This window comes from Acomys minous (genome assembly GCF_964271855.1).
Source record: "Acomys minous genome assembly, chromosome: 4".
NCBI classification, from domain to species: Eukaryota; Metazoa; Chordata; class Mammalia; order Rodentia; family Muridae; genus Acomys; species Acomys minous.
The window spans coordinates 106,108,126-106,131,866 of NC_140486.1; the positions used below are offsets into that span (position 1 = coordinate 106,108,126).

The window sequence follows — 23,741 nt, forward strand, 5'->3', positions numbered from 1 at the left end:
TGCTGGACCTCATTCCTCTAAAGTCCTGCTTTCAGAATATCATGCCCCGTTCATGCCCAGGTCACAGACCCGACATACTCATAGGATGGAAACTGAAAGTACTATGGGTAACATCTCCCTCCGTTCCGTGCTTCATCAGTGGATTGTAGCAATCCTACTCTCCTAGTTGGGTCACAGAGCAGTCCTTTAGCATTTTTAGACAAGTACTATCATGGAAATACAATAGCATCCTTCTCTGTAATATTTATTTAAACTTTTCTGCTCACAGACTTACTGAAATACAACTTAGCATCTGCTGTGCAGTGAGTAGTGCCCCGAGGAATGGACGCATGTAACACACAACCTTTGAATGGTACCTTAAAAGACAGAGGGGCCGACAGATGGTATCAATTTAAAGATGTGACCATTACCACAGGTTATCAGAATGAGTCAGAAATACAGTCTCATGTCCCATGCATTGTAAGGGGGAAATGACTACCATAAAGGAAAGGAAGCATAAAAGCAAATATTGGAATGTTGTGTCTGCAACCCAAGAGAGGTCAAAGGAGCCTATTAAGCTGAGTGAAGGAAACTTTATCTGGTGGAGCCTCGGGAAGGTTATCAGTCTTTATGCTGCCTGGATTGAGACTCATTTAAATTTTGACATCCAGATTCAAGAGACAATATTTATGTTGTTTTAGACAAGTGTTTCTCAGGTTCTGCTGGATCATGGCTTAAGACTTGATCACCAGGACTTTATACTTGCATATCCTTAAGGCTGTTTTTTTCTTAGATATCTCTCAATCTTTATGAAAGAAAAAAAGGATAATTCTGATGAGGGTAAGCTAAAAGAATCCTTATATATAAGAAAGCTCCACCTCCTGTCTCCCACCTTTTGTATCATGAGTAAATCTCATTTGATTTGATTGGGACTTAACTAAATTATCATTATTATTTCCTTTCCACCAGTTATTAAAATATGTTTTCTAATTGGTCCCATCAATATAATTTAATTCATGTGTTTATATGTGAATGAGACGGGTTTTGGGTTGATGGTTGTTTTGTTTTGTTTTCTCTTGCTAAAAAGCATTGTTAACAGTGTCCCCCAGCTCATTCATGATATCCTAAAAATGGTGAGCAGATGATGTATATAATTCAATCTCATCCACTTCAAGAGCTTACAAGGAACCATTGCCCATGTCCAGCCAACTCTCCAAAAACAGCACTGAAGTTCTCTCCTTGGCATCTCTTTGCTGGAGCTGTATGAAAACATAATTGAAGTTACTTCCTTGGAATCTCTTTGCTAGAATTTCATGATTTCCCACAGAACCTTCTGCATTCATTCTTCTTATTTTGTTAATCTACTCAGCAGACACTGCACAGTCTGGTCACTGGCTAATGCCGTCTTCTCAACAGGAGGATAATGCTAAACTCTATCATCACCCTATTCTATAATGTCACCTTGACTACCTATCAAAATAATAATTATATAGACATGACTATTGATCGACTCAATGCACATAAGTAGGTAGACCTTCTATGAGGGAACATATGTATTTACAGTGTCCAAGAAAATGTAGCTTCCAAAAAAACAATTTTAAAAGTAAGTGCATGAATACATCTCTCTGTTTTTAAACAACTGTAAGTAGTATTTTGTATTGTTTATTTTCATGCCCAACTGTGTATTAAATACCATATTAATATTAATGATCAAATTCACATCAATCCTGAAGAAAATGTATTCATTTTGTAAACCTGTATCAAGAAAGTAATTGCCCATGGCTACGTGGCTCATGAAGTGATAAAAATTTGAACCTATGTCTATCATATCAGAAAGCTTAACACCTTTATATGAAACAAACTTTTCAGCATTAAAATAAGATTAATCCTACCTAACTAAATCCATTCTAAGTAAAACCCATGCTTTGATGTATGACAAATAATACCAGCATAGTAGTTAGATTTTCAATACAATGAAATAATTTTTTCTGCCTTTGTGTCCATAGATAGATGCTCCATTTCAATATTTTTGAGCTAATTCATTTACTGTCACACATGCAGAGCTGTAGCAAAATTCATTAGTTTATGTTCATCTCTATTTTAATGGAAGCAGGTTCAATATCCTCTAGAAAGTTCGAAATACTAAGCACATTATTATCTATCCAATTTTTCAATAGACAGGTACAATTCAGACAAGATGAAGAAAAATCTATTTTACAGCTTCTGGAGAAAACACAGAGGAAGTGAAAGGTTTCCTAAAACTCCGTTGCTAAAGTTCCTTTAGAGAGGCTTACACAAGCCTTCTGCCCTCTAAGCCATGAATAGGCCTTCTGCTCCACACAGGATGATCACTCAGGGAGCTCCAATGTGTGCTCATTTCTTGGTGACAATTGAATTTTTTTTTCTCTTAAGAATTTCAAAGAAGTGGCTTCCCTGCCCTTTTGTCTCATGCCTCTTGGAGGCACATGCATTGCCTTCGCTTTAGAGAAAATAAGCTTCCAGTCTTCGGTTCCATCTCGTTGTTTGGAAAGAATGAGTCAAAAGTGGTTATTATGGTCTCTTGTGTAGTGTTGCCTCTCTTTCATGTGATTCTGTTGGCTTGATTCAAAGTTTCTATGCTATTAGGCACATGAATAAAGAATCAAAGAGGCAACCGAGAATGGAAGGAGTGGGATCTTGGTGTAGATAAACATCAAGGTCAAGTAATGTGACAGCACAGCCGAAAACCCCAACATTTTAACCTTTTAACATATGGTAAAGTTCTGTCACCATTGAAAATCGGAGAGATGATATATAAGAGTAAAATGGTATTAATATTGAAAAATAAAATATGTGTTGGTGTAGTATACCAAATAGTAAATGGACTAACATGGAATAGACCGTGTCAAACAGGTACTGATGGCTTAGACAGCTTCCTTAAGAAGGAAACCAAGAGGCAGCTGGGGGCCTTAGAATTTAATACACAATGGTTTTGATATATTTACTGTGATTTTTATGAAGACCCAGGATAAGGAATGAGTATAAAGACTCAGATATATAATAATAGTAGAGAATTATTTAAATACCCTCATCATCTTCACAATTTGTTCTCTTAATATATGAGGTTTTCTTCTTCATAATTCTGGAAAAAGTGGTGATACCACAGCCAGTACCTATAAGCCTTTTAGAAAGAAATATGGAATGTGAAACTAATAAATAACCATATAATTTGCATTTATAAAAACACTATTATTACTTCCTATCCATAAAGATCATTGGTTCATGAAAACCATTCAATCATGTTTGATGCATGATCAAATCATGGGCACCGTATGTTAATATACACAATGCTCTGAAAATTGAAAGAAGAATCAGAAGAGCTGAGTGTGATGGCACTAATATAATCTCAACACTGAAGAGACTGAGGCAGAAAGATCATAGATTCAAGGCTATATAGTGCTCTTCAAAGTTTCCTACTACAGGGATAGGTGTCAATGTTATAGATTAGGAGAAAAATATGTATTTAGATAAAATAGATTATTAGATAGGTAGAAAATAGATAAATATATAGTAGATAAATGATGATAGATAGCATATAGACAATAGTAGGTAGATATATGATAGATGGGTAGATGGATAGATAGATTGATAGATAGATATGATCTATCAATAGATCATAAATAATTGACCAGTAAAAATTAATACATAATCAGAAATAATATGTAAATATATCTCATAGTTATTAGGAAAAATCTAAAATATTCAAATCAATGAAACATTTTCTGAAAATTATGTACAAATGTTAAGTGCATATTATTACCTATTTTACCAAAATCTAAATTATAATACAATTGACTATGCTCTGTTGTTGAGAGTATAAAACAGAACAATTATAAACATTTTGGCAGTATAAAAAAGAATATCATACTGAAAATGATCTTACCATATGACCAATATGGCCTTAATATAGTTTTTTTTTTTTAGTTTTTCCTTTAAAAACAGTCACAGGCACACACATACCTATACAGAATGTTTATAGGAGCAATGATTATAGTACTCCTGCGATGGTCAGTATTAAATGTCAACCTGACAAGAGTCTAGAATCTTTATGCTGCCAATAAGTTAAAAGATAGGCATTTAATGTAACTTTATTTACAGAAAATTTCTTAAACTATTAATAACTATAGTAACATAACTAACCTGTGGTTGTCTGAAGAGATGAGAAAGCATGAAGGATTCCATATGTGAGATGAAATCTTTTAGAAATGATCAACATTTATTAACTGAATTGTGGAAGTAGTTCATAATAGTGTATATATATCGCAACTAACCAAGTGGCACACTTTACATTTAATAATGTTTGTTTTGGTCATGTGATCATTGTTAAGATGCCCTAGAAAATTGCAGACAATTTTTAAAAGGTAGACAATATTAATTTTTATTTCACATTATCAGTCTTAATCAATGACCCAACTGGATCAGGTGGTCTTAGGCTAAGGTGGAAAAAAAGTCATGGGGAAAGAGCATGTATTACAACAAACCTGCTCACCTCTTTGCAGCCAGGAAGAAGGAGGGCAGGGATGATAGTTACACCTGTCAAAACCATACAATGAACATCTTCCTTATTCAAACAGGCTCCCCTTTTTAAATAGCTAGCCCATTTAATATTAAGACAGTAATAGGCACAGCTATTCTCTCAGTCTCTTTCTCCTAGTCTGTCTCTCACAGTCTCTTTCTATCTCTACTCTCCTTCTGTCCCTACATCTTCTCTCTGTGTGTCCTTCTCTGTCCTCATGGCTCTGTCCCTGTCTGTCTGACTGTCTACATATCAAAACATCTGCTGCTCCCTAACTTCTCTCCCCCCTCCCTCTCCCTTCCTCTCCTTTATATCAGGTACGTTAGTAACACGGCCTAACCATTGTATAGCAATGCATATCCAGATTAACAAATCATAATATGTCATGTAGAAAAGGAAGGAAGGAAGGAAGGAGGAAGAGAGGAAGTGACAGACCCCCTTGAACAGATGCATAACATGGATATTTCTACAAAGCACTGTGTATGTAATGTGAAAGAACATGAAGAGGGAACATATCATAACCAAGTGTTTAACTTACAACTTTGACATAGCCACGACACCACTAATGGAGACTGCAAAGAGTTGTGACTACTGGGTGACAAAAGGAAGTGCTTCATTACTGCAGAATCATTTTGTGAATGATTGTAGTAAGGAGGGTAACATGAAACAATGCATTTTTCACTGAAATTTAGAATTTGACTATATGAAATCATACTTCCATAAAATGAAAAGATATAAAGAAATCAAAAGTAATGTAATGTTTTATTTTTTTAAAAATTTAAATTTAATTAAAAATACTTATTTCTAAGGGTGCTAGGAATTAAGTACATGGCTTCAATTAACTTACATCAGCCTCTTTGAAAACTTAAAAATACAAAAAAATCTTTAATGCAATAATTTCATATACGTGCATATTCTCATGAAAATTTATGTTTATTGTATAGTTTATCCTCTATTTTATTGGCTAATTAGAATGGATTCTTCAGGCTCATAGATTTGAATGCTTGGTCACTAAGTAATGACACTATTTGAGAGGCTTAGGAGGTATGACCTCTTAGAAAAGTATGTCACTATGAGAATAAAGGTATGACCTTCATTCACATTGTATTGAGAGGTGATTCTGTATAGTTGGTTGTTAATTGCTGAACTGGCAGTGAGCTAAATACTAACAGATTTTGGCCTTGTCATTACTATGACCCATTACTGGCCTCCTGTTTTGTAAATCCTAAAGAAAAGGTCACACTATCCACTATCCCTAGACTGTTTGAGAGCATCAAATAACCTCCTTATGGGGATGGCTTCAAATGTGCCAAACAAGCCACAGGGCAAAATGTCCTACTTTCTATCACAGACAGAATTCTGCCTATAAAAGGGCAAGATTGGATGCAGGCAGAGTCAATGGCCAAACTCTGCTAACACAAGTTAAGCAAGTCCTCAATAGGTCCTATCTCACAAATAAATCTCTGAGCTATATTGGGCCAGAAAGCTGAAGAACACATTCCAACATTATAGAGAGTTTTGGGTGATTATCCAGATAACAAACTGTCTCTGTCTTCTTCTCGTTGGGAAAGCCAATCACCTGCACTCCCAGCATACTCAGGTAATCAAGTTTACTCCTTCTCAGGCCTCTGATGGAGTTGAAGACCAGGTAGCTTAGTTTTACAATGAAGCTTAGTTGTTTAGGAGTTAAGATTATTTTATGTCTAGGTGGATGTTTTAAGTTGATAATGACAAGGTGTGATGCAGATTGATTTACATTCAGAATTTTAGACACACCAAGATGGGAAAGATGTTTTCTTTAACACTGTCAAATACATGTAACCAAAACACTAAGAATGTAACATTTATATAATTTCTGATTGTGTCATGGTTCTTCTTGCTATAGGTAGTTTATATGTGTGTGTGTGTGTGTGTGTGTGTGTGTGTGTGTGTGTAATAATATTAATGTATATGTAAAAATAAAAATGTTTAATAAAAAAAAAGAGTTGTACCAACGCATCTCACTGCTGATTGGTTGTTATAACGATCTGACAATTGCAGAAAGTGGAAGGAAGGACTTCCTTATAGAAAAATGACTATGAGAAGTAGAAAGCAGAGGGTCGTTTCACCAGAGACATGGGAGGAAACAGATGTGACTACAGGCCTGGAAGGTATAGCTAGCCTCATGGCAGGACATGGCTAGGTGGTCAGGTTAGCTTAGATGAGGTAGTTGAGAGCCTAGCAAAGGCCTGTGCTTCAGAATATCAAAAGGCCTCAGTGTCTTTATTTTTATGGCTGGTAGGTCATCAGGGTCTCATAACGAAGATGAGCTTTGAGGTTTCAAAAAGCCTTCCAGCTGAGAGTCTTCCCCTTTCTGCTGCCTGCAGATCTGGATGTAGAACTCTTAGCTACTCCTGCATCATGTCAGCCTGCACGCCATGATACTTCCTGCCATGTTGACAGTGGCTTAAAGTTCTGACACTGAAACAAGTCCCAATTAAATGTCCTCCTTTAGAAGAGTTGCTGTGGCCATGGTGTCTCTTCACAGCAGTAGAATACTGACCAAACAATTGCCAATTAGATTATAAACTGGTTTTTAGATCTACCACTGAATTTGGCAATACTTGTGAGATAGAATATTTTGTACAAGTATCTTATTTTTTGACTCTATTATCCTACAGGAGAATCTAAAATCTCTTCAAAAGTAAGAATAAGTGGTATATTCCCTGCTGACGCTGAGAACTTGGTAGATGAAGCTGATGTTCCCCGAATAGAGGAGGAATGGCTTTCCATCAAGGCTACACAAATAACCGGGGCCTGCTACTTGACCTTCCAAACAAGTTTGGAGGAGGGGAGAGGGAGGGGGGAGAGAAGTTAGGGAGCAGCAGATGTTTTGATATGTAGACAGTCAGACAGACAGGGACAGAGCCATGAGGACAGAGAAGGACACACAGAGAGAAGATGTAGGGACAGAAGGAGAGTAGAGATAGAAAGAGACTGTGAGAGACAGACTAGGAGAAAGAGACTGAGAGAACTGAGGAGGCTGGCAGAGTCCTTTTATCCAGCACACACCTGACACTTTCCTGGTGGTGGTGGCAGATGATGACATAAGAGGTTGCTGAGACCTTGAATGACAGACTGGTGGAACCATCTGTGCACTAACACTCATTGCATTAGACTTGTGTTGATTCCATATACTGGCTATTTCTACTAGACTCCCACAAACATTTGAGTACAAAATATAAATGACATCAATAGGTTAAGCCACTAATGAAATTTGTACTGTTATAATACATTCACACTTCAATGAAGTCACCAGCTTGGTGTCCATGCCTCAATGTCTAACTCTGGTGGGAGATGCACTTGATGTCTAAAAGTCACCAATGTCATATGTTCATAAAAGTTAGTGTTCTTCTCTTTAAAAATTATAAGAAAGATTATTCAGCTACCCAGTTATAAAATAACAATGTATCTTGGTTATTCTGTTAATCTTAATACATCACATGGATTAAAGTAAGTGCTCCTTAGTTTTAGGATTTGAATTAAGGAAATGTGAACTAGACAGTTTATATTATTGTTTTAAAACTACTCAGCAAGGCAATGTGAGCATCATACTTCTTTTTTATGTATTTTTTAATTAATTTATTCATATTACATCTCAGTTGTTAGCCCATCCCTTGTATCCTCCCATTCCTCCCTTCCTCCCACTTCCCCCCTACTCACCTCCCCTATGTCTGTGTCTGAGGGGGACCTCCTCCCCCTGTATATGCTCATAGGGTAGGCATCATACTTTCTTAAGTGCTTGCTGGACGGGCTGAATTACATGATCTCTGCTATGCTTGCTGTTTATGCATACTCTTACCAACACAACTCACAAGTATTCTTGGCTAAAAGTCTTTGTTTTGTAATGGTTAAAATGGTAACTAATCGGAAGATAGGAAAGATTCTTCACATATTTATCTCAAGTATTCTTAACTTTTCATGAAACCCATTTTGCCATCCAGGTGCCTCAGTTACTTTTCAGATATGCAGAACAGGATTTGAAGTCTTTGTTCTTATTCAACGCATTGAATCCTGTCACTAATAACATTATACACTAATTCTATACAAAATAAGTGTTTATTGTAAATGAGAACACAAGTGGTAAACTTTAGGTGGAAAACTTACAACACGATCATTAAAGTCTACCGTATTTCTCCAAACAAATCTAAACATCAACAACAGCAAAATGCAAATACACGGTCTATGACAAAACCCTCAGGCACTAATCAGGACAATAAGATGATCATGGCCAGTTTTAACTACAGAGCAAATTTAACTTAGGTAACTTAATGACGTGCTCTGTCAAAAGCCTGGGGATGTATCTCAGTGGTAGCCTGCTTGCTAAGTATGTGCAAGAAAACAGAAGATTAGCAGTGGGAAGAGGAGGGATGTCAACAGATGAGATCAATAACAATAAGAAAATATATATGTATATGTATATATATATATATATATGTGTGTGTATATATATATATATATAAAACCAGTGTTAATAATGTTATCTGCATATCTCCTAATATTTGCTTCAGTTTACTGAATATTCTTTGTATACATTCCTATACATGACCTAACTGTATTATTACCTGAGTTATATAATAGAGATGCTTGTAAAATTATTTTATTTCTATTCTTAACTTTTAGATTTTAATTAGCTTGTTTGTGTGTTTGTACATGTATAGATGTAAATGCCAAGGTGCCTCTAGTCATCAGAGGATATCTTGGAAGTCAGATCCTTGGTCTTCCATGTTTCTAGGTCATCACACTTACTAGCAAGCTCTCTTAACCACTGATCCATCCTGCCTGCCCTATTTCTATACTCTCTCTCTCTCTCTTCCTGTATTATGTGAATCTTTCTCACTTCCATTTACTTCAAAAATAATTTTGCTAATTATATCATTCTTTCTTCTATTTCCTTTTTAAGCCCTTCATGTTGAGTTGAAAGGAATTTGTTGGTGTATTAGGTGTATTAATGAATCATAATGCTAGCTTGGGAAGAGTGTCATTTGCTCTTTACTTTGGAAAGCTTGTATCAAGGTGTCCTCCATTTGAGTTCAATTAGATGAAGAGGTTTTGCTTACTCTCATGGAAAGGATGCCTTGCTATACAAATAGAGCAACTGTGCAGTATGAAAGAAATTAGAGGGAGAAGGAAGGATGACAATTGGGTAGGTATCCAAAGTAGACTCAAACCTTTGAAACTATTGAGCATGCTGTATCATATTTCATGTATATATTTACATAATTACATTTGGGAGCATACACACACACACACACACACACACACACACACACCAATAGGAAAGTGTGAATGTAGGAACTCAGTTTCCTTGTGGAGCCCCTGAACCGTCATCAAGGCAGGCAGATCTGGATCCAGGGACCTGCACAAACTGTTATACCACACAAGGAGAAGCAATACAGTAACCCTAGACCCCTGTTCAGATATAGTCAATGGACAGCTCATTCTCCAAGGTTATGGGGAGAGCAGGGAATGCTTCTAACATGAACTCTGGTATCCTGGACTTGATCACTCTCCCTTGGAGGGGAGGCCCAGAGGGGACACAGAGGAAGAGGAAGAAGATTGTCCTGATGAGACCTGGCAGGCTGAGGTCATATGGTGGGGGAGGAGCCGCCTTCTGTCAGAGGTCTAGAGGAGGGGACTAGGGCTGAAGAGAGAAGGGAGGGTAGGAATGGGAAGATACAAATAAGGGGATAACAATAGGGATGTAATATGAATAAATTATAATAAATTAACATTTTTTAAAAGTAGGGACTTGGGATGGGATAACAATTGAGATGTAATGTGAATAAATTAATAAAATATATTAAAAAATAAAATAAAAGTAGGAACTTAGAGGGGTTTGATGGAAAACAGTGGAAAGGGAAAGTAATGTAATTATATATTAGTTAAATATGCTTTTTAGTACAAAAATGCTATTCAGCTTTTTCTCAAAAGATCCTTCCACTTTCACCTAAGGTAATTGCAGAGCTCCTGTTTTTTTTTTTTATCCCTGAGGGTTGTGTACCTGTTTCCACCTGAGAAACAGCCCATGCGTCTGTGTCCTTGATAACTGGTGAGGGCTTTTGAAAAACTGCATCAATGATGTGAGTTAGAGAGGGTTTGGCATGTATTCCTTCACTTCCTAGAAAGCAATGTTTTAACCTGGTGTTTTTAAATCCGGATGTTACTGCAAGCATCATATTGCCTAGAAGGAAAAGTATCCACCATCCACAGTGGCATTTGATAGCCCAGTAAAATCCCTTTTTAAGACATTCCTTATCTTATTTCTTGTTGATTTTTGGGTGTGTCTTTCAGCTGCCGAAGGGATGGTGTGCAACCACCTCTGTTCAAGTGATGGCTGTTGGGGACCTGGACCAGACCAGTGCCTTTCTTGTAGGCGCTTCAGCAGGGGCAGAATCTGCATAGAGTCGTGCAACCTCTACGATGGGTAAGAGGCCACCATGCCACCTTTAAGTCATGAGCTATGAGCTAATTAAAACAAAAATCTAAGCTTTAGTAAAATGGTATGGGTTTGGAATGCATGTCCCTCAAGATTTCTCAGGAGCACCCGTGATGCAAGGGGAAAAAAAATATGAAGTTGTTTTAAGGAAAAAATAAAAATAAAACAACTTCTTCTTGAAATATTAAGTCTGATACTGACTAGTACACACATTTTGAAAATATTTCCCAAGACAGATAAATCTTAATGAGTTCTGAGAAGGTGAACATTAGCTGTTTAATTTTCCCCTTGCATTAAGGGGTGGTAGGTTGCTACAACCTGTCTCCTCTTACACCAGCAGTCTCGTATTTCCTAAGGTTGCAACCTATTGTGGTGATCTCCAAACATGAAATTATTTCTGTTTCTACTTCATAACTGTGATTTCGATACTGTTATGAATCATAATGCAAATATTTATTAAGAAAGAGGATTGCCAAAAGGGTTGTGGCCCCCAGGCTGAGAACCACTGGCCTACACCATCTCATCGGCTGCAGTTTTCCCTCTTATATTTTCGGTCCACTTTAACCTACAGTGACTGCTGAGCTCCTGATTTTTCTCTATTCAGATTTCGTGCCTATTTGATAACCAGTGCAGTCTTTAGAAAAACTACATCTATGGTTTGAGTTGAAGAGGGTTGGGCTTCTGTTCTTCCATTTTGTAAAAAGCAGTATTTTCACCCAGTGTTTTTAATTCTGGGTGGTACTGTAATCATCACGTTGCTTGCAAGGAACCTTAGTACTCACCCTCCACTGTGGCATGGCATAGTCCATAAAATGCCTTTATCACAGGACAAGTACAAAAACATCAGAGCACAGGAGGACAATACAGGCGGTAAACCTTAAACCCCTACCCAGATCTAGACAATGGACAGAACACTCTCCACAGTAGAGTGGAGAGTGGGATATTACTTTCTCACATACTCTGGTGCCTCACCTTTGACCATGTCCCCTGGAGGGGGAGACCTGGTGGCACTCAGAGGAAGGACAGCAGGTTACCAAGAAGAGACTTGATAGCCTATGAACATATACAGGGGGAGGTAATCCCCCTCAGGAACAGTCATAGGGGAGGGGAATAAGGGGAAATGGGAGGGAGGGAAGAATGGGAGGATACAAGGGATGGGATAACCATTGAGATGTAACAAGAATAAATTAATAAAGGAGAAAAAAATCACATCTCAATCAAACATTTTTTTCTCCTTTTATAGAGGATACTATAGAGGAAACTAAATGTCGAGTGTTTACTTCTCAAATAACAGTGCTATGTATAGTGCTCACATAACAGTGTTAAGATTTAGAGTTTGGGCTCAGTGTTTCATCATCATTCACTCCGGGTCCAAAGACCGGCTGCGCTAACACATTAGTATCATACAGTGTCATTAGTTAGGCTTCATCCAAATGAAGGGAAGTCTGCAAAACCACAGCTAATTCACTTGGAGATGCAGAATAAGAAGAACAGTGATAGATACAGGGATAATCAGAGGCTCAGTAACACTTTAAGACCACAAACAGGATCGCTCATGAAAGCAGGCAGAATGTCAGGAGCCTGTGAATGGAAGTCAGCAAAGAAAGGCACTGGTCTCTCCATTGCTCTTATGACATGCGCTTATTCTTTGTGTGTGTGTGTGTGTGTGTGTGTGTGTGTGTGTGTGTGTGTGTGTGCGCGCGCGCGCGCGCCCGTGTCTGCGTGTCTGTGTGTCTCTGTGTGTAATGGTGAATACTGGGGTAAAGGGGTGGGGAAAGTACAGCCTTTCTTTCAGCAGCATACAAATTAGGAACTTCATATGTCATCATGACCCTATAATGGCCAAAGTATTTTATCCAAAACTAGTAATTATCTGAAGCTTATAAGCCTACTAAACTCTCATAAAATTTCATTATACACTATTTGTAACTTTTTGGTAGAGTTTAAGTACCCTCTCTTGGGTCATTTTCACCTTTTATTCTAAAGTTCTCCTCAGTTACCTACTTTACAACCCTTGTGTTAATGAAGCATAAAAAAGGTTTGGTTTATAACTCTGATTTTAAACAAGACCACATATAAAAGTGTTGATCTGAAATGAAGTAATATCTTACTGTACCAGTACTAACAATGTGAAGAAATGGGTAGTTCCTGTGCAGATAATAACCTACCCATGCTTTATATTTAGGAGCCAAAATTAACTCTTTTGCCTTTGAAGAAAGCATAATGGCATATAGGTATGAAAATGCCTAAGAAACTTAATAAATTAAGTCCAAATTTTAAAAATTAATATAATTGATATCTAGATTTAGTGTCAACCTAACCAACAGAATATAAAACTTGCCCTTTTGACTTCCACTGCTTATTAAGACTTTATGTGTTCAAATAGAAAAAAAATGTTTTAAAATTTATCACATTTATAATTGCACTATTTGTGTTGATATTGGATTCAAAAGATGACTTAGGATACAATGGCAAAAGATTATTACTAAATTGGACATAAAAAATTAGTTAATTACCAACTTTGTTAATGACACTAAATTACCTTACCCAACATTTCAATTTGTATTTTAGTGAAAACAATATAATTTAACATAGTATAGATGGCTGGCTCCCAATTACCAAAGCGAAATATTTATATTAGAATTGAAATGGGATAATTATGTTTTTAAAACATATAATATATAAATAGACATAAAATGTAATGATATAAAAAGGGACAGTCATAATCATGGTAGATTACAGTAATAGGTTTTTAAACTATGGACATTAAACTAAACTATTTATGTTATGCCATATAGAAATATTTCAAAAAAGAATTTAGACTGAATGGAATGTTGTGATATTAGATCAATAATCTAAGAAAATAAAATCTAGCATTAAAATATATTTCTAATTCTCTAGAGCAGGTAGATATGTTAACGGGAGAAAAGTTCTCAAAACAAGTTTTGAAGTTTAACCAAAAATAACTTTAATAGTCTTGGGATTCGAAGAACAAGGTTGGAGCACATTAATGTAGCTTGACAATTAAAAAACACAATGGTTTAGAAATTAAAACTCAACTGTTTGTATATAGAAGCAAACGGATATAGACTTACTCAAAGAGGTAAAAGTGATTCTGCTGTGTCACCAAAAGAGATTATTTTCTATTTTTGGAAAGTGCTAGAATATCTCTCACAGGAGAGAGCCTTCCAGAAAGAAACAATTGTTGTTGAATCCAATCAAGGGCAAGGAGAACCATCTGGATGCTGTATATCTTTTCTTTTAATGGAAAGCTTCCTCCTTAATGCAAAGGAAACTGCATCTGTGGCTCCTGGCACATTAGAGAACCGAACTCAAGAATTTACTCTGCCAACAGTCCTCCCAGCAGATGTTGCTCCCTTTGTTAAGTTGATGGCTTGTTTGCTTACACCTCCTCATGCAGTTGATATTTCCACAGGGAATTTCGAGAGTTTGAAAATGGTTCCATCTGTGTTGAGTGCGACTCTCAGTGCGAGAAGATGGAAGATGGTCTCCTCACGTGCCATGGACCGGTAAGACAGAGGATGAATGTGGGTGTGATGGCTTATTTAGTATCATGTATATACATTTTATGTCATTGCTTTGGATCCATCTATCCATTCAATTGGTTTTTATAGGACAGTGAGGGGAAACATGTTTAATATTTGAATCTATATATGTACAGTTTAACAGGAGAGATAAAATATTAGGCTAATCACCATCATATAAATATTTGTTCCCCAAATACTGAATTTGAATAATAAGAACAGGGGTATAGAGTTGTCTTGGGACATAACACTCTATTGAAAGAAAGATATACAAGTAATCAACTTAAATGATAATAATTGAAGGAATAAAAATCTGTAGAGACTGTTAAAAAGATAGATAGATGTGAAAATAAAATATAGAAATATAGATTTCCATATTGTTTTGGTGAAAATTATAACACTCTTAATTAATGACTATGATGACAAAATGGAGGATACTAAAAAGAGTACAAGATGAGCTTCATAAACTAAGATCAAAAGCACTATAATCAATGTTGTATTAGAGAGAAGTTACAGGTAGTAGAACTCCACTATGAAAGCCTTAAAGGCTGAGGAGCCTTTCCCACAATTCAAAGTTATATAAAGGAGAAAATGGTTCTAATTCTAAGAGCACTCCCCACCCCCGACACCTCACCCCCACCCCCTCATACACTGGTTTCCATCAACTAGCATTCTGGAAACAGTGAGATCGGTGCGTATTTGTCATTAAAATTGATACATTCATCCATCTTTAGACAAATATTTAGTTCTTCTGTTTCTGAGTCATCTCCTACTAGGTAATTTTGGGATCAACATTTGGGTGCAAGCAAGAATTAATTCTAGTTTCAATAAAATGTATATAAACCCTAAATAATATACATTTTCTATGAGTATGCTTATTCAGCATTCAACTGACATGGAAAAAATAATAATAATATAACCCTCCACACTTTTATAAGGCCTCAAGGAGCCACTCTCGCACTTTCTCTAACGAACGTAGAAAACTCAGTCTTTACAAACCTGACACAAGATCAGTAAACAGAGGAAAAGACCGGCCTCAGAAAATGGAAATGCACTTGTGTGGCTTGAACAACTAGAGCCTATAGGAGGAGATTAGTGTTCCTTGAACTCTTACAAAGAAAGTCCAAGGGTATCTATAGTTACTTTGTTTCTCCACTGTGAATTGTCATGATAACAGAGTTGACCTGCTGCAGGAGACATGCAAATTCCATTTTTTAAAAAAGGTTCCTTTATAGAGAATGTTCAGGCAGTAAACTGTCTCAGTCATGTTTTCGTTTTGGAGGCTGCTAACCTGAACTCCGGGTTCACTCATGTATTTAAGTTTTATCCCTTCTCAAGTCTCCGGCGGGTTTGAAGACCAGATAGTTTAGTTTGTCCATTAAGCTTAGTAGGTTAGGAGTTAAGATGTTTTTAGATCAAAATAGATGTTTTAAGTCAATAGAGATGAGATACGATAGATATTAATCTCCATTCAGAAATTTAGACCCAACAATATAAGAAAGAAGTTTACTTCAAATTTGCAAAATACAAATGACCAAATCACTATCAATGTAACATTTATATAATTCTTGATTGTGTCAGGCTTCTTCCTGCTGTATGTAGTTTATTTACTCATGTGTAATAATGTAAATGTATATGTTACAAAGAAACATAAAAAAAAAAGGTCCATCACAAGAGAAAGGAAGTGTCCCCGTAGGTGGGTGAAGCAAGTTGTGGTGACTACCTGAGCGCCTTAAGGCTTTTGTATTTGCGTGACTGGCAGTAAGTCATCAAGTGAAAACAAAGTTTCTTTTACAGTTTAAAAAGTTGAAAATAAATGATTAAAATAAAATAAAATAAAAATCAGTATTGAGCCATTGTTTAATGTTTGCTTTGTATCAAGCGCCATTGCTGTTGATTTTATATATTAACACTCATTCAAAAATATTTTCAAAAAATTATGAATTTATTCTTATTAGTCTTTTCTTAGTTTGCATTCTGTATCCTAAAATGATTGTTTTTTCCTATTTCAAACTTTCTTCCAGTTCTAAAATTTCAAAAAAGCAAAGTGTTGCTAATATTTTCAGTATACTTAATCCTATTGGTAGGAAACTGATTTGCTTAGATGAAGTCTAAGTATAATATTCACTACACCATATTTTCCTAGAATAATTTCACAGGACATATCTGTTTTAAAATGTTTGATGTTTGGAGGCTGGAGAGTTAAGAGCAGTTAAGAGCACTGACTGTTCTTCCAGAGTATCTGTGTGCAATCCCCAGCACCCACATGGCAGCTCACAATTGTCTGCCCAGAGGATCTGACACCTGCATATAGCTTACATGCAGGCAAAACACCAAGAAACATTCAAAGACAAGTTAAAAGTTTCATGAAAAAGGTTTCAACATATGCCCTTCATTTTTCTAATGGTTTTCAAATGTCAAATGTTTCCAATGATCATGTTATTTACTAATCAAAAGTAAGAATTATAGTACACTCTATACATCATGTTTATGGTCAGGACTTTATAGACGTCAAGCTTATTTCTGAGAACTTTGTGCTATGTCTTTCCCCATATGTTTTCTCCTCTTGTCTTCTATATATTTCCCCTTCTACTAATGAGGAAAGAAAACTGCTAAGTGAATTGCTCACTCTCATGAACAGAACTACAAACCGACTATGCATGTTGAGGGTTTAGAGAGCATGCTCATCTATCCCTGACCCTTCTGCTCATCTGCCTTCCTCATGCATAAGACTCAGCATCCCATCCCAAGTAATTCACACCCTGGACTTTTCCAAAAGTACTTGAGATGAAAATAGACATAATAAATATAATTTGCTCCGTCATGGTAGCATGTGTGGGGCCAGATGATTAAGATCATTCTGCTATATCGAAATAGAGACTTGATGTGTCAAAAGAATAAGGAAGGCAGTAAGTCAAAAGACTAGAAAGTTAGAGGGGCAAAGAAGAGAAGCAAGGAAGGGGAGGAAAGGAAGAAGGGAAGAAAGAAAGAGGGTGTGTTGTGCATGTCTTACATTGTTGGTTTGTCACTGATTCCTTAGCGGTAAAAACTGATAACTGCTAATGTTTACCAAATACCATTAAATCTGAGAAATAATATAACATTTCTCATTTATGATTATCTATTTCATAAACTAGTGAGACATGAATCCTTAATTCATTTGTGGAAGTTATGATTCCTAGTTTTTCATTCCTATCATTTCAGGCTTTTCTTCAAAGCAGCAGCATCTTCGGTGCTATATTAGTAATATGCCTGCTAAGAATATGGCAGCTGTGTGTTAAATGGCATGGTGTTATCTTATACAATTATGACATAAACTCTTGCTATCTTCAAAGGAGGGTATTTGATGTAAAGGAAGGTCTGCTTGCTCTTGGTCATGTTTGTTTAATTTACATATTATATGTGTAACTATAACTAATCCATTTCCCCCTAATTTCATGTACATGAGTAGACCCAAGGAGAGAGGGAAGGTATGATCTGTGGAAAGGGAAATAAGTAAAAGAATTCAAACAAAGTTGCAAGAGACCAGTGTATAGGCTGAAAGAGGCAGCAAAGTAAGTGCATAGGGAGACTGACCTGTTAGGTAGTTTTACAAAATGTAAAGGAACTATCAGTATGGCTCATCAAATTATTTTCTCACAGAAAAAAATTAAATATTTTTATGTAGGGTCCAATGAACTGTCTCCCTGTTATGGCCTGTAAGTTTAGAATTCATAGCATTCTCCACTTCTACATGAAGCATTTGGTAGTGGCAGCAAGGAGCGAGGAGGCTGGAGGGATCAGCCTTTCCCCACTGACATTACTGTTCCCACTTCCATTTCATTATTCAAAGTAAGTTTTATTTCACCTGCACTGGAAAGGGAATGGCAGTCTTCCCACAGGGATGAAAGAACATCACTGTATAATGGTGAATAGTGGCTTTGTTTTCTACAGAAGCTACCTGGGAAAATCAGCTGCCACTGAGAAAAAAAATAAATGTAACGTGCTCATCAGGATTTAGTCTGTCCCTTTGTTGCCTGTCTGGATTATTGAGGCCAGAGGCAGTTTAGAACCAGGTAGAAGGAATAATGATCCTTTATCTCAGAATCTTTGTCACTCACTGCGCCTGGCCTCTCAAAAGCCTTGGGAATACCACAATATAAGAGACCATGTTAGATGATTGTCTCTTTATTTTGAAAATAAAACAGGAGTCAGTGTTCTTCAACCACTTAGATTTGTTAAAATGCCTTGTAACTCTGTCAGCGGAGGATACTCTGTTTTGTATCATGGTGAAACAAAGAGTCACAAAATGACTGGTTGTGTTAAAGTAAAATAACTATCCACTTATTTTAGTTTGTGACATTTTTATGTCTTGTAATTTTTGCCTGAATATCATTTTATATTACAAGAACTTAATAGAAAAAATAATGCCTAATTCAGATTCTGTCTAATTTACTTATTTTAAGCTTTACTCTGTGTTCTGCCAGAAGCACATCTCTTGTCTTGTAGAATAAGTCATGCCACTGGGCATACTTGCACAGTAAATGAGTCCATATAATAGATAGTATTACGTGCCTAAGTACTCGTGAGCAGGTGTTAAAATTGGAAGCATGTGAAGTATTCTTATTTGGGAGAAAATGAGAAGTTAACATTAGCAACTCTTTAGGTAGATGGGGATTAGGTTTCATAGGGTAATTTAAATTCTCTATTTTATTTTCTTTTAGCTCTGAGTTTCACGTCAAAATAATGGAGTCGATAGCTACTTCACCTAAGCTCACTGGCATCTTTAAGATTACATTTTCTTCTTTACTTCACTATTTTTCATTAGATACTTTAATCTTTAAATTTTAAGTTATATTATTTTGATTTGTGTTGCCTTATATTACTGATTTATGTCTAGGTGGTTTGTGGTTATCATTTTTACATAGTTAAGTTCACCACCATGAAAAGAACTAACTACACAGTCATCCCCTAAATAACAGCACAACGCAGTGTACTTCTATTAGGCTCTAACTTCACAATATTTGCAAATATAAACTTGATATAATTGTGTCCTTTAATATTTATTATATCCTAATATGTAAGCTGTATTTGAAGTGTACCATAATAATTGTCCAGGCTTCCAGACACAGGCAGATAAGAGGGTGAATATATCAGGGGGAAACAAGTCCCAATTAGTTGGACAAAGAAATATTATTGTCACAGAACACTAACCCAAAGGAGGGCTTAGAATGGAGGGATGAATGCATCAAGTAGAACACATTCAAAGAGCATAATATACAAATATTTGCACCCTTTTAAAGAAAAATATCATTTTAATTAAAATGTTCTCAACTTCCTTCAATCTCAAAATATACTACTTAGTTCTAGCATATTTATGGCCAGGTTAGGAACATTCTTAGATGTTAAAATTAGTATTAAAATGTTAATCTTATGATTGGCATGATGATCCTTGCCTATGAGCCAGCAATCTACAGGCTGATGAATGAGAACATGGGCTTTAAAATACTGTCTTAAAATACAAATACATATTACTTTTATGATTATTTTCATATCATTGTTGCTTATCAACTTTCAACTTATAAAATCATTATGTAGGGCTGGAGAGATGGCTCAGAGGTTAAGAGCACTGTCTGCTCTTTCAAAGGTCCTGAGTTCAATTCCCAGCAACCACATGGTGGCTCACAACCATCTACAATGAGATCTGGTGCACTCTTCTGGTGTGCAGTTGTACATGCAAGCAGAGCACTGTATAAATAATAAATAAATACATTTAAAAAAAAATAAAATAAAATCATTATGTAGATTATCAGTGAAAGTATATAAAATGGATTCACTATATTTTAATAAATAATGCTCATGTTACCTTCATTACTAAGTTTCTTTGTACAGTCTTTTAACTGTAAAATACTTATGTAATTTTTAATATTTGCTTATCATAATGTACATTTATATGCCTCTAAAGTTTGCCTTATTGTTTGCAACAACCCATATAAATGTATATCACATCTTTTAGCATCAGCATAAGATGGCTTGAGATAAAAAATAACCAAGGAATTTGTATAGGATACTTAGTACCTGGTAGTTCAATCATAGTGCTTTTTAAAGTTTATTTTTAAATAGTCAATAAGAAATCTTCCATGCCACGAAAAACAGTGTACTCTAATTTCCATTATGTATGATTTCTCATTAAGTCTTTTATGGATTTATGTGTTCCCAGTAATGGTGATAAAACATACCTATGGAAGATGTATTATTTACATATACTGTTACTTTGTAATACCATTGAGATTGAAGCACAAGAAGAAAATGTTGATAATGTTTTGAAAAAAAATCATTGGGACATACTAGTGATCAAATTAAGTCATATTAGTGAAATGACACAGAGAATAGTAGGTAAACAGACAACTGCTGATTTAAAAAGGGAATGTTTCCAGAAATTTTTGATAGAATGATGATAATGTGATTTCGATCATATACAGCATGGCAAAGCAAAACTTCATGGCTCTGTTTGTGCTGTTTATACCTCAATAGCCACAACCGGGTCAGTACTGATGGACGTGCTCTCCCTAGAGGAAGGTTTGTTTGTCATTCACATATGTCTAAGGAACTAAACGACACGAATGCATTTCATGGTGAATTGAACTCATTTTTCTCTCCATATTTGTTTTTCCTTTTCATATCTCAGGGCCCTGACAACTGCACAAAGTGTTCTCATTTTAAGGATGGTCCAAACTGTGTAGAGAAATGTCCAGATGGCCTACAGGGAGCCAACAGTTTCATTTTTAAGTTCGCAGATCAGGATCGGGAGTGTCACCCATGCCATCCAAACTGTACCCAAGGGTAAGCATCCTTGCTGGTCAAGGACTAAACCATGTACTTGTGTTCAGTTGAAAGGCTTACCATGTTTTATTATTCATCACTCCTGATGCTGTCTACTTACATTAAAATGTTCGGAAAGTGCTATTTATCTTTATCTATTACATGTTGGTTTTAAAATAAATTCTTTCTAGGTGAACTTCTGAAATATCTACACTTAAGATTTACTTATAACCACCCTACCATTACCTTTCTTAAGCTAGAATACGTGTGACACAGTCTAGAAATTGTTCACTTTTTACAATAGATTCAATGTACTAGAAGAGACAATATAGTGCTTGTATCATGACAATTTTTATTAAATATACAATAAGTTTCTATTTCTTTACTGTCTAAACCTGAAATAAGGATGTCTCATTACAAATTACTGCTTTGGAGGTTGGAGAGATGGCTCAGAGTTTAAGAGCACTGATTGAATTCTCTTCCAGAGGACCTGAGTACAATTCCCAGCACCCACATAGTGGCTGATACTCATCAGTGAGATCTGGTGCCCTTTTCTTGTGTGCAGACACACAGGCAGGCATACATGGTATAAATAATAAATAAATAAATAAATAAATAAATAAATAAATGTTAAAATAATTACTTTTTTTAGATTAATTCATCAACAAAATCATCCCAATGAAATTATTCAATCATGAAAAAAAGGAAAAGAGGACAAATTGCTCATATGTGTGACAGTTGGATAAACACAAATTAATGGGACTGGTTTTGTTCACTGTTCTGGTCATTGATGGAGACATTAGAGAAAGAACAGTGTACACTAAAGAAAATAATGCCACCTCAAGCAAATTCCAAGCTATTTCTTAAAACAAATGTGTCTTATCTCAGTAATAATTTTGGTCAAAAAGTTAAATATTATTAGAATTGGCTGGGTGTGGAGGTGCACACCTTTAATCCCAGCACGCAGGAGGCAGAGGCAGCTGGATCTCAGTGAGTTAGAGCCTGGTCTACAAAGTGAGTCCAGGACAGCCAAGGCTACACAGAGAAACCCTGTCTCAAAAAACAAAACACACAAACAAAAAATATAGAGACTTGAGAACAGTTAAACTAATCATTTTATCTTCTGCTCATAAAACCTCAGCTCTATGTGTATGAACACACGTGTTGAGCGCCATCTTGAACACTTTATATCTGGCAGGAAAGCAGAGGTTCTGTAGAGAGATTGTTCAGCCAGATTAAGGCCTCACTGTTAGAAGATATTGAAAAAGTGAAGTGAGCAGCATGATTTTCTGCCAAGAAAACATCAATTTTTGGATGCTGCTATAATTTCCTACAGGTCATGAAAACAGCTAAGTCACTGTGACTTATCAGGTCCTCGGAAGATAAAGCAATATTCTGCCATAGAAATTCATATGCAACATAGAAGAGATGACTTCCATCTTCTTAGTTTCTGCATAAGTGCCGAGGTGGTTACCTACACATTTTTCTTCAAGGTAAACAGAAATAATGGACCATTCACCTCATCACTTTTGATACACTTCAATTGAGAGTATTTTATGGAAAAAAAAAAAAAGCAAAACCTGGTGCTGCTGGAGCAGAAGAGTCAGTGAGAGAAAGAGAAACCTCTGCCTGTGAAAATCATCCACAAGAGGGTTTTAGTGTTTTGCAACTAAAATTAAACCAGTAAATTATTCAATATAATGTCGATGTCAACAGCTGTTGCCATTCAAAATGAGACCTTTTGCTGTTTTTTGCAAATCTAATTACAGTGAAGCCATTAGGGAAATGAAAGTGAGAACACAGAGCCTAGTCTGGATGTGTGGCTGGAGTGTCTTCTTCGTCAGCCTTTTAAATCATGATTGTATAAAAAGGAAAGCACGCATAGTAGAGGAAGGTAGAAGTGTGGGCCAATTGAAATGGCCCAAACAAAACTGGAATCCCATACAAAAGGGAGGCTGATTTTTAATAGGGAACAAGTCTCATTAGCTCGCTTGGACACTCCAAAAAAAAAAAAAAAAAAAAAAAAAAAAAAAGCAGAAAGATGCCCTCGGGAGCTACTGGGAGTACAATAATGGCGAGACAGAACAGGAAAGTTTTATTCATGGCAGTCCCCAGGGTAATGTGTTTCCAGTGGGTGACTTAGTCCTGAGGTCTTCTCATTGACTTCCTTGAGCATCTCCTTCATCATAAGCTCCATAGTCACATCCATTGGCTTCATAAATGTCTTGTGATTCTAGCTCATGGGGAGAATTCAGGAATTCTTACATGGTATGACCTAGATCACAGAATACCCACTGGGCATTGGCATCTTGAACTGAAAGAATGAGGTGAGCTTGGCAGCTCATCCCTTCTGTTCAAATTGAGTGTGAGCTTATAGAATTAT

At 36.1% G+C, this 23,741-nt stretch overlaps 1 protein-coding gene across 6 annotated transcripts in view; it reads left to right on the plus strand.

Moving 5' to 3' along the window:
- ERBB4 (erb-b2 receptor tyrosine kinase 4) overlaps positions 1 to 23,741 on the plus strand; it is a 1,013,384-nt gene that overhangs the window by 726,946 nt on the left and 262,697 nt on the right. For all 6 annotated transcript variants that reach the window (XM_084778333.1, XM_084778334.1, XM_084778335.1 and 3 more), the window contains 3 exons: positions 10,868 to 11,000; positions 14,449 to 14,542; positions 21,225 to 21,379. In XM_084778333.1, the coding sequence (XP_084634459.1) occupies positions 10,868 to 11,000; positions 14,449 to 14,542; positions 21,225 to 21,379 (382 nt within the window). The remainder of the gene's footprint in view (positions 1 to 10,867; positions 11,001 to 14,448; positions 14,543 to 21,224; positions 21,380 to 23,741) is intronic.